General features: G+C 43.6%; 1 protein-coding gene across 1 annotated transcript in view; it reads left to right on the top strand.

Moving 5' to 3' along the window:
- ece2b (endothelin converting enzyme 2b) overlaps positions 1 to 10,491 on the top strand; it is a 29,323-nt gene extending 18,832 nt beyond the window's left edge. The window contains 7 exon segments of the mRNA XM_034079941.2: positions 5,835 to 5,850; positions 5,852 to 5,946; positions 7,952 to 8,019; positions 9,097 to 9,203; positions 9,205 to 9,297; positions 9,449 to 9,544; positions 9,828 to 10,491. Coding sequence (XP_033935832.1) covers positions 5,835 to 5,850; positions 5,852 to 5,946; positions 7,952 to 8,019; positions 9,097 to 9,203; positions 9,205 to 9,297; positions 9,449 to 9,544; positions 9,828 to 10,004 — 652 coding nt within the window. The 3' untranslated portion in view covers positions 10,005 to 10,491.
- Positions 10,492 to 11,536: the final 1,045 nt, after the last annotated feature.

The raw sequence follows: 11,536 nt of genomic DNA, 5'->3' as shown, positions 1-11,536 counted from the left end.
TTTCAACATGTAAGAAGTAGAAAGTACAGGTATTTGAGTTCAACATGTAAGAAGTAGAAAGTACAGGTATTTGAGTTCAACATGTAGAAAGAGTAGAAAGTACAGGTATTTGAGTTCAACATGTAAGAAGTAGAAAGTACAGGTATTTGAGTTCAACATGTAAGAAGTAGAAAGTACAGGTATTTGAGTTCAACTGTAGTAAGAAGTAGAAAGTACAGGTATTTGAGTTCAACATGTGAGAAGTAGAAAGTACAGGTATTTGAGTTCAACATGTGAGAAGTAGAAAGTACAGGTATTTGTGTTCAACATGTGAGAAGTAGAAAGTACAGGTATTTGAGTTCAACATGTGAGAAGTAGAAAGTACAGGTATTTGGGTTCAACATGTAAGAAGTAGAAAGTACAGGTATTTGTGTTCAACATGTAAGAAGTAGAAAGTACAGGTATTTGAGTTCAACATGTGAGAAGTAAAGTACAGGTATTTGGCTTAACATGTAAGAAGTAGAAAGTACAGGTATTTGGGTTCAACATGTAAGAAGTAGAAAGTACAGGTATTTGAGTTCAACATGTGAGAAGTAGAAAGTACAGGTATTTGAGTTCAACATGTGAGAAGTAGAAAGTACAGGTATTTGGGTTCAACATGTAAGAAGTAGAAAGTACAGGTATTTGTTCAACATGTGAGAAGTAGAAAGTACAGGTATTTGGGTTCAACATGTAAGAAGTAGAAAGTAACAGGTATTTGAGTCAACATGTGAGAAGTAGAAAGTACAGGTATTTGTGTTCAACATGTGAAGTAGAAAAGTACAGGTATTTGAGTTCAACATGTGAGAAGTAGAAAGTACAGGTATTTGAGTTCAACATGTAAGAAGTAGAAAGTACAGGTATTTGGGTTCAACATGTAAGAAGTAGAAAGTACAGGTATTTGTGTTCAACATGTAAGAAGTAGAAAGTACAGGTATTTGGGTTCAACATGTGAGAAGTAGAAAGTACAGGTATTTGGTTCAACATGTAAGAAGTAGAAAGTACAGGTATTTGAGTTGGCAATTACAATGTAAGAAGTAAAAGTAAAAGTCGTCAGAAAAAAGAAATAAGTAGTGGTAGTAAAGTACTGATACCAGAAACATGTACTTAAGTACAGTAGAAAGTATTCATACTCCACTACTTCCCAGCTCTGCTCTTTGTTGTAGAGATACAGATACACACAGTTGTATATGCACATTGAGAAGTCAGAGTGGAGAGGCTGCCAGCGAGCAGTTGGGGGGGCCGGCAACTCTCCAGTACCAGTCCACACTCACATTCATATATATATTTCCAAAACCACACAGAAACCATTGACCTCTTTCCTGCACCACTGTTTTCTGGTTCGCCTGTATGTGATGCCTCTTCTTCTTGTTCTTCTTCGTTGGTGTTGTGCAGCTGCTGGCCCCGGCTGTGGAGTGGCTGGACTTCCTGTCGGCCTCGCTCTCTCCTCTGGATCTGAACGACACCGAGCACGTGGTTCTGTACGCGCGGGAGTACCTGCAGAAGGTGTCCGAGCTCATCAACCGCACCGAGCGCAGGTCAGTGAGACGCACCTGTACACATGTAACCACGCCCACTTATGTTAACCACGCCCACTTATGTTAACCACGCCCACTCATGTTAACCACGCCCACCTATGCATCACCGAGCTCTGCACCACTGCGTGATGGAAGTATGAAGACAACCTAAAAGAACATGTAACGATTTAAATAATTGAAAATAACACTAAATATGTATAAATAAGTTTAAAATAATAAGAAAAATAAACAAGAAAAACATTAAAAATATACATTTTTATATTTTTTGTATTTAAATGTTTTAATTTAAACATAACAATAATAAAAATAAAAAGAATAAGGAGGATGTGCCACGTCACTGAAGTATTCTTAAATCCATGGTGACTGAATATTTACAGATGATCTAACATTTGCTCTAAAGACGCTACGCAGAGCCTGTAGCTGCAGATTTATATTTAGTGATGAGGCGCCGCGGTGACGCTCTCGCCGTGAGGAAGTGGGCGTGGTTAAACATGAACAGGGATGGAAAAATGGCAGACGCTTCCCTCCGAGTCCCAGAACAGGAAACAGGAAGTGCTAAAATACTGATCCTCTGTGTGTTGCTCCTCTCAGCCTGCTGAACAACTACATGGTGTGGACGCTGACTCAGAAGACGTCGCCAGCCTGGATCAGCGCTTCGAGGAACGCTCAGGACAAGCTGCTGGAGAGCTGTATGGCACCAAGAAGGTACTTATACTGCACCAAGAAGGTACTTATACTGCACCAAGAAGGTACTAATACTGCACCAAGAAGGTACTAATACTGCACCAAGAAGGTACTAATACTGCACCAAGAAGGTACTATACTGCACCAAGAAGGTACTATACTGCACCAAGAAGGTACTTATACTGCACCAAGAAGGTACTTATACTGCACCAAGAAGGTACTTATACTGCACCAAGAAGGTACTTATACTGCACCAAGAAGGTACTAATACTGCACCAAGAAGGTATATACTGCACAAGAAGGTACTTATACTGCACCAAGAAGGTACTAATACTGCACCAGAAGGTACTAAACTGCACCAAGAAGGTACTTATACTGCACCAAGAAGGTACTTATACTGCCCAAGAAGGTACTTATACTGACCAAGAAGGTACTTTACTGCACCAAGAAGGTACTTATACTGCACCAAAGGTACTTATACTGCACCAAGAAGGTACTTATACTGCACCAAGAAGGTACTAATACTGCACCAAGAAGGTACTAATACTGCACCAAGAAGGTACTAATACTGCACCAAGAAGGTACTTATACTGCACAAGAAGGTACTTATACTGCACCAAAAAGGTACTTATAACTGCACCAAGAAGGTACTAATACTGCCAAGAAGGTACTTATACTGCACAAGAAGGTACTTATACTGCACCAATAAGGTACTAATACTGCACCAAGAAGGTACTAATACTGCACCAAGAAGGTACTAATACTGCACCAAGAAGGTACTAATACTGCACCAAGAAGGTACTTATACTGCACCAAGAAGGTACTTATACTGCACCAAAAAGGTACTTATACTGCACCAAGAAGGTACTAATACTGCACCAAGAAGGTACTTATACTGCACCAAGAAGGTACTTATACTGCACCAATAAGGTACTAATACTGCACAAGAAGAGTACTTATACTGCACCAAGAAGGTACTTATACAGTATACTACTGTTAATATGCTGTACTCGTCCCCGGCTTGGCCTTCAATATCAGGATACATGTATTTATTGTCCTCCAGAATGGAAGTCGTCCTCACACACAGGGGCTGCGTGGGACAAACAGTTCCCAGAGTCCTTGACATGCTGATATACAAGAGAGGGAGTTACAGTCACAGATGGAGGAATACCGTTCAAAGCAGTGTTCTGACGTTAGTTCAGATCAGCTCAGGCCTGCGTAAGCAATAAGCATGACAGTCACAGGCCTCTCTCTCTAGGGGCGGTGTCATCATGCCAATCTTAGGAACATAGCTTTCATAACTTCAACACAGTGTCTCATGAGCGTCATCCATGCAGTCAGACGTCCGGCTACGTGCACAGCTACGTGCACAGCTACGTAGGGCCTCTTTGGTACGTGCTGCTCTGACATTAGAAGTACATTCAGTATTTCCCAAAAAATATACGGCATACTGCAGGAGAGCCTGTATGGCACCAAGAAGGTACTTCTACTGTTGTCTCTCGTTGTAACTGGTTCTCCTGGCTGTCTCTGGTTTCAGTCGTGCACGCCCGCTGGCAGACCTGCATCGCGAACACTGACGACACGCTGGGCTCGCTCTGGGATCGTGTTCGTGAAGGAGACCTTCGACAAACACAGCAAAGACATCGTGAGTTCCCCTGAAGGAAGAACGTTGATAGAGAAGAACGCTGAGAGTGAAGAACGTTGATAGAAGTTGATAGAGAAGAACGCTGAGAGTGAAGAACGTTGATAGAACGTTGATAGAGAAGAACGCTGAGAGTGAAGAACGTTGATAGAACGTTGATAGAGAAGAACGCTGAGAGTGAAGAACGTTGATAGAACGTTGATAGAGAAGAACGCTGAGAGTGAAGAACGTTGGTAGAGAAGAACGTTGATGGTGAAGAAGGTTGAGAGTGAAGAATTTTGATAGTGAAGAACGTTGATAGAAGGTTGATGGTGAAGAACGTTGATGGTGAAGAACGTTGATAGAACGTTTATAGAACGTTGATAGAGAAGAACGTTGATAGAACGTTGAGAGTGAAGAACGTTGATAGAACGTTGAGAGTGAAGAACGTTGATAGAACGTTGATGGTGAAGAACGCTGAGAGTGAAGACGTTGATAGAACGTTGAGAGTTGAGAGTGAAGAACGTGATAGAACGCTGAGAGTGAAGAACGTTGATAGAACGTTGATGGTGAAGAACGTTGATAGAACGTTGAGGGTCAAGAACGTTGATAGAACGTTGAGAGTGAAGAACGTTGAGAGTGAAGAACGTTGATAGAACGTTGAGAGTGAAGAACGTTGATAGAACGTTGATGGTGAAGAACGTTGATAGAACGCTGAGAGTGAAGAACGTTGATGGTGAAGAACGTTGATAGAACGTTGAGAGTGAAGAACGTTGATAGAACGTTGAGAGTGAAGAACGTTTGATAGAACGTTGATTAAGTTGAAGTGAAGAAACGTTGATAGTGAAGAACGTTGATAGTGAAGAACGTTGATAGAACGTTGATAGTGAAGAACGTTGATAGAACGTTGAGAGTGAAGAACGCTGATAGTGAAGAACGTTGATAGAACGCTGAGAGTGAAGAACGTTGATGGAACGTTGATAGTACGTTGAGAGTGAAGAACGTTGATAGAACGTTGATAGTGAAGAACGTTGATAGAACGTTGATAGTGAAGAACGTTGATAGAACGTTGAGAGTGAAGAACGTTGAGAGTGAAGAACGCTGAGAGTGAAGAACGTTTGATCGAAACGTTGATAGTGAGGCTCATCTCGTGTTTCTCTCTCAGGCCGAGGAGATGATTATGAGATCCGCTCAGCGTTTAAAGGCGCTCTGGACCGCCTGGGCTGGATGGACCCACACACCAAACGGGCTGCCAAAGACAAGGTACACACACTCACACACACACTCTCACACACACACTCTCACACACTCACTCACTCACTCACTCACTCACTCACTCACTCACTCACTCACTCACTCACTCACGCACCACCTGTAGATCAGTCCAGGTGTTTCCCAGGTGTCTCTGCTGATTGGTTTCCTGTTTTGTCTCGATAGGCCGACGCCATCTACGATATGATCGGTTTCCCAGAATTCATCCTGGACCCCAAAGAGCTGGACGACGTGTACGACGGGGTGAGTGTGTCGCCGTCTTCTTATATTTGAAATGTTTTACATATTGTTTGTTTTATACACTTCCTAAGTCGTGGTGATAAACCCGTTATCTTGTGTTTCAGTACGAGGTGTCATACGACAGCTTCTTCATGAACATGCTCAACTTCTACAACTTCTCCTCCCGAGTGATGGCCCGACCAGCTGAGGAAGACTCCCAACAAAGACCAGTAATACACACACACACACACACAACCACACACACACACACACACACACACACACACACACACACACACACACACACACACACACACACACACACACACACACTCTTAACCTCCTTTTAAAAAGTAAATATAACAGAATAAATCAGATTCCACCGAAATATGACTTCTGGGATTGTTGTCACACTGGTAGGACATCAATTATCTCCTCATCTCCTCTCCTTGTCTCCTCTCCTCCCTCCTCCCCTCCCTCAGGTGGAGTATGACCCCTCCCCACAGTAAATGCCTACTACATGCCCACTAAGAACGGCATCGTCTTCCCCGCCGGGATCCTGCAGGCTCCTTTCTACGCCCACGACCACCCCAAGTCTGTTCCTCATCCTCTATGATAACATATATCCACCTGTCTCACCTGTCTCTCTCACCTGTCTCACCTGTCTCTCTCACCTGTCTCTCTCACCTCTCTCACCTCTCTCACCTGTCTCTCTCACCTCTCTCACCTGTCTCTCTCACCTGTCTCACCTGTCTCTCTCACCTGTCTCTCTCACCTCTCTCACCTCTCTCACCTGTCTCTCTCACCTGTCTCACCTGTCTCTCTCACCTGTCTCTCTCACCTGTCTCTCTCACCTGTCTCTCTCACCTGTCTCACCTGTCTCTCTCACCTGTCTCTCTCACCTCTCTCACCTGTCTCTCTCACCTGTCTCTCTCACCTCTCTCACCTGTCTCTCTCACCGCTCTCACCTGTCTCTCTCACCTCTCTCACCTGTCTCTCTCACCTGTCTCTCACCTCTCTCACCTGTCTCTCTCACCTGTCTCTCTCACCTCTCTCACCTGTCTCTCTCACCTCTCTCACCTGTCTCTCTCACCTGTCTCTCCTGTCTCTCACCTCTCTCACCTGTCTCTCTCACCTCTCTCACCTGTCTCCTCACCTGTCTCTCTCACCTCTCTCACCTGTCTCTCTCACCTGTCTCTCTCACCTCTCTCACTGTCTCTCTCACCTGTCTCTCTCACCTCTCTCACCTGTCTCTCTCACCGCTCTCACCTGTCTCTCTCACCTCTCTCACCTGTCTCTCTCACCTGTCTCTCTCACTCTCACCTGTCTCTCTCACCTGTCTTCTCACCTCTCTCACCTGTCTCTCTCACCTCTCTCACCTGTCTCTCCTGTCTCTCTCACCTCTCTCACCTGTCTCTCTCACCTCTCTCACCTGTCTCTCTCACCTGTCTCACCTGTCTCTCTCACCTCTCTCACCTCTCTCACCTGTCTCACCTCTCTCACCTGTCTCTCTCACCTCTCTCACCTGTCTCTCTCACCTGTCTCACCTGTCTCTCTCACCTCTCTCACCTCTCTCACCTGTCTCTCTCACCTGTCTCACCTGTCTCTCTCACCTCTCTCACCTGTCTCTCTCACCTCTCTCACCTCTCTCACCTCTCTCACCTGTCTCTCTCACCTCTCTCACCTCTCTCACCTGATCTCACCTGTCTCACCTCTCTCACCTGTCTCTCTCACCTCTCTCACCTGTCTCTCTCACCTGTCTCACCTGTCTCTCTCACCTCTCTCACCTCTCTCACCTGTCTCTCTCACCTGTCTCACCTGTCTCTCTCACCTCTCTCACCTGTCTCTCTCACCTCTCTCACCTCTCTCACCTCTCTCACCTCTCTCACCTCTCTCACCTGTCTCACCTGTCTCACCTCTCTCACCTGTCTCTCTCACCTCTCTCACCTGTCTCTCTCACCTGTCTCACCTGTCTCTCTCACCTCTCTCACCTCTCTCACCTGTCTCTCTCACCTGTCTCACCTGTCTCTCTCACCTCTCTCACCTCTCTCACCTGTCTCACTCACCTGTCTCACCTGTCTCTCTCACCTGTCTCACCTGTCTCTCTCACCTCTCTCACCTCTCTCACCTGTCTCTCTCACCTCTCTCACCTCTCTCACCTCTCTCACCCTCTCTCACCTCTCTCACCTGTCTCACCTGTCTCACCTCTCTCACCTGTCTCACCTCTCTCACCTGTCTCTCTCACCTGTCTCACCTGTCTCTCTCACCTCTCTCACCTCTCTCACCTGTCTCTCTCACCTGTCTCACCTGTCTCTCTCACCTCTCTCACCTCTCTCACCTGTCTCACTCACCTGTCTCACCTGTCTCTCTCACCTGTCTCACCTGTCTCTCTCACCTCTCTCACCTCTCTCACCTGTCTCTCTCACCTCTCTCACCTCTCTCACCTCTCTCACCTCTCTCACCTGTCTCACCTGTCTAACTCACCTGTAGAGCAGCTTTACACACTGCAGGGTCCAATATTAAACTTAAAATTAAGGTTTTATGAGGTGTTGTGTTTAAATATGCTAAAGCGGCGTTGTGTAATGTGTGTGTTTTTCAGGGCGTTGAACTTCGGGGGGATCGGGGTGGTGATGGGTCACGAGCTCACGCACGCCTTCGATGATCAGGGTGAGTTCAATTCCTGTCACTTGGTCACTTCCTGCTGTGTGTACCAAACCCAGAGGAAGTGCTCTAGACTCAAATGGCGGTACTACAACTTCCGTATCAGTCCGTGACGTCACTGGGCCCAGAAATACTTTTTCCCATTGACTAACATTTGGAAAGAGACGTCTGTAAATCAGAGGATACTTTTTATAGCCCTTATTAGAATGATTAGGTCCTTAAAGTTGCAAAATGCGCTAAGAACTGAATCCAGATTTATTTTCTCTCTCCATTCATTCTACTGAGCCGAGAGTGGGAGATCGGGAGGGGCTTAATGACAGGAGGCGGGGCTTAAAGGGAAACTCAACTGCGTTCTATGAGCTACATACGGGTTCTTCTGCTCTGACAGCAAGGCATGCTGGGTAATCTGTGACGTTTTGCTCTCGAATGTCTGACCATTTTGTCGTCGTGTGCCAATGAGCAGCTCTCAGAGGAAAGAACGAGGCCTCCAACGCTGGATCCAGTTCTTATTAAACATCCATGTTGTTTACGGCCTAACAATGACATATTAAAGGGCCTACGTTCAGCAGAGAGTCATTATAAAAACATTGTTTTAATTTAAATATGAGTTATTTTTAACCCCTTATGGTTAGACAGTGTGGACCTGTGTCTCAAATGCACGTTTTTGGATAAAGTAATCACATATAAGTTATATAAATAGTTAGTTTATCTTCTTAAAAACTGTTTTAATTGAATAACAGTTCATTCAAAAGCTAAAAATAAAAACATGTGTATTTTGAAAATTGTGTAATTTTGTATTTATTATCCCTTTAATTTGTTATGCATGCTTCTTAGTTAATATTAAGCAGTCATTGGCTCTTATCCTGCTGCAACCAATGCACATATTCCCCTCAGTGGGATAAATAAAGGTATTCTGATACTGCTCTGAAAAGAAAAAATGGTCTGTCTTTGGTAAGTTGGTTGATAAAGCTGGTGACGTTATGCAGAGTAAAACCAATTATCCCTGGCAGCCCACAGTGTTTTAACGACAGAGTTAATGAGCTCACTTCCTGTTAATGAAAGACGTCCTGCCTCCCCCTGCAGGTCGCGAGTACGATAAAGAAGGGAAACTTTGCGGCCGTTGGTGGCAGAACTCGTCGGTGGAGGCGGTTTCGTGAGAGGAACCGAGTTGCATGACGGATCAGTACAGCCGGCTACACCGTCAAACGGAGAACCGTCAATGGAGGAAACAGACGCTCGGAGAAAAACATCGCCGACAACGTAGGACTGAAGGCTGCGTACAACGTGAGTATGAACGCTACAACCGTATGAGTGTCATAAAGTGCATTTATGAAATACTTTTTGGTTGCAGGACTTTTACATAGTATTTTTGCATTTAGTGAGTTTTTTTACCTCTCTTACATCATCACGACTAACTCGATGTTTTCCCCCTCAGGCTTATCGGTCGTGGGTGCAGAAGAACGGAGAGGAGAAGAGACTTCCTGCCGTTTAACCTGACCAACGATCAGCTTTCTTTGTTGGTTTTGCTCAGGTGAAACAAACAAAAACAACCTCAGATAGTTTACGGAGAAGCGGAGTCCCACAGGGCGACATGCTGGGGCCACTTCAGTTTCTTTTGAAGCAACCTGAAGTCAACGTAGCTAACCTAGTCATTTCAAATATACTGCCAAACACTTACCGTTGTGAAAGAGACTAACTATATCTACAACAACTTTGATGATGTTAGCAACACAATTCAATATGTTTTGTTTACTTTAAACAAGAAAAAGTAATTTTATGGACGATTTAAAGTTTTGTTTTTTCACTCCTTTCAGGTGTGGTGTTCAGTGCGGACACCGGAGAGCGCTCACGAGGGTTTAGTGACCGACCCCCACAGCCCCCCCCGATACCGGGTCATCGGCACGCTCGCCAACTCTCCAGACTTCAGCCGCCATTTCAACTGCCCCGTAGGGACGCCCATGAACACCGGGGGGCGCTGTGAGGTCTGGTAGACGGAGCTAAGAGGGGTTGATTAGTCTGGAAACGTAAAAATATATACTCGTTAACAAATGGCAGGAGTCTTAATTAGAGGAAATTATCTCGGGGTTATCTGGAGGTTTTAATTAGACCAGAAACATACAAATATATCCTTCTTTAACAAACGGCTAGTGTCTTAATTAGTGGAGGTTATCTGGAGGTTATGTGGACGTTATCTGTTGGTTTTCAGGTGTGCGTTGGGGGTGTAGCCTTCAGTTTCTCCCGTTAATATAAATCTATTAATTAGAGCCGGTTGGACTGACTTCCTGTCTGGAAATGAAACGGACTTCACACGAAGGACTGACGATGAAGACGATAGTGATGAAGAGGAAGTCACATGGGACGATGTTGCTGATTTCTGCTTTATCACCGTCATTAATTATTATTATTGTTATTATTATTAATGGGCTTTGGTGTGTGTGTGTGTGTGTGTGTGTGTGTGTGTGTGTGTGTGTGTGTGTGTGTGTGTGTGTGTGTGTGTGTGTGTGTGTGTGTGTGTGGTGTGTGTGTGTGTGGTGTGTGTGTGTTGTGGTGTGTGTGTGTGGTGTGTGTGTGTGTGTGTGTGTGTGTTGTGAGAAAGCGCTCTCTCTGATGACATCACTGTGATGACCTCAAACTAATTTGAACTGTGACATCACCATCTGATTAATTATTCAATTAAGGGACTTTTAGGGCAAAGTTCTTGGAGGTTAAACATTTAAAAGGTTGATAAATCAAATAATTATACTGTGACATAGTATTAAAGATTTAAGTGGATTATTTTTAGGTATATAAACTAATACATTTTAAGAAATTAAACGACACAGATCAACTGATCTACGACAACCCATTAACTTCCCCATTATATGAAAGGGTTTAAATGGGTAATTCCTGTGATTTTCTGGGCTTTTAAGGAACAAAAAAAAACGTAATTTGACCAAATACCATAAAAACTCTCCCCTTTATTTTAAGAGTATTTTATAGCATAGATTTATGAATGGCTTTCATGGTTTTTGGTCATTTTAAAGGATTTCTTTACCGTTATTATGTTCTTAAATCCATGCAGATCATCTCATAGAAAACCCATTGGCTTTAGATTAATTACATGTAGGAGGAAAACACCCTAAAATTGACCAAATATCATTAAAATATTAAAAGCATTTTTAAGGTTTGAATTAAGGAATGGCTTTAATGATATTTGGTCCATATACAGTAAAGACTTGTTAATACCCTTTAAATGTTTTTAAACTTTGCATATAAATGAATGTTCCCCTTAACATCCCATTAAAATGACCTTAATATATTTATTTTATTTGTTCAATTTAACGCCTTAAATCGAATTATTTGAAAACGTAATTTGTAATGTTGCCTATCATTCTAATTATAATGCCTTGGTTTGATTAATTCCATTAATTAATCTTTAATATGACATCATCTAAATATGACCATTTATTATCCCCTTAAACGTCCCTGAAAATATACGGCATTTTAATGCAGATTAAGAAAGTGTTTTGTCCTCTTAAAAAGC

This window comes from Pseudochaenichthys georgianus, unplaced genomic scaffold (assembly GCF_902827115.2).
Source record: "Pseudochaenichthys georgianus unplaced genomic scaffold, fPseGeo1.2 scaffold_776_arrow_ctg1, whole genome shotgun sequence".
Taxonomy (NCBI): Eukaryota; Metazoa; Chordata; class Actinopteri; order Perciformes; family Channichthyidae; genus Pseudochaenichthys; species Pseudochaenichthys georgianus.
Note: the sequence above shows the minus strand (reverse complement) of the source record. Positions and strands in the feature narration are given on the sequence as shown.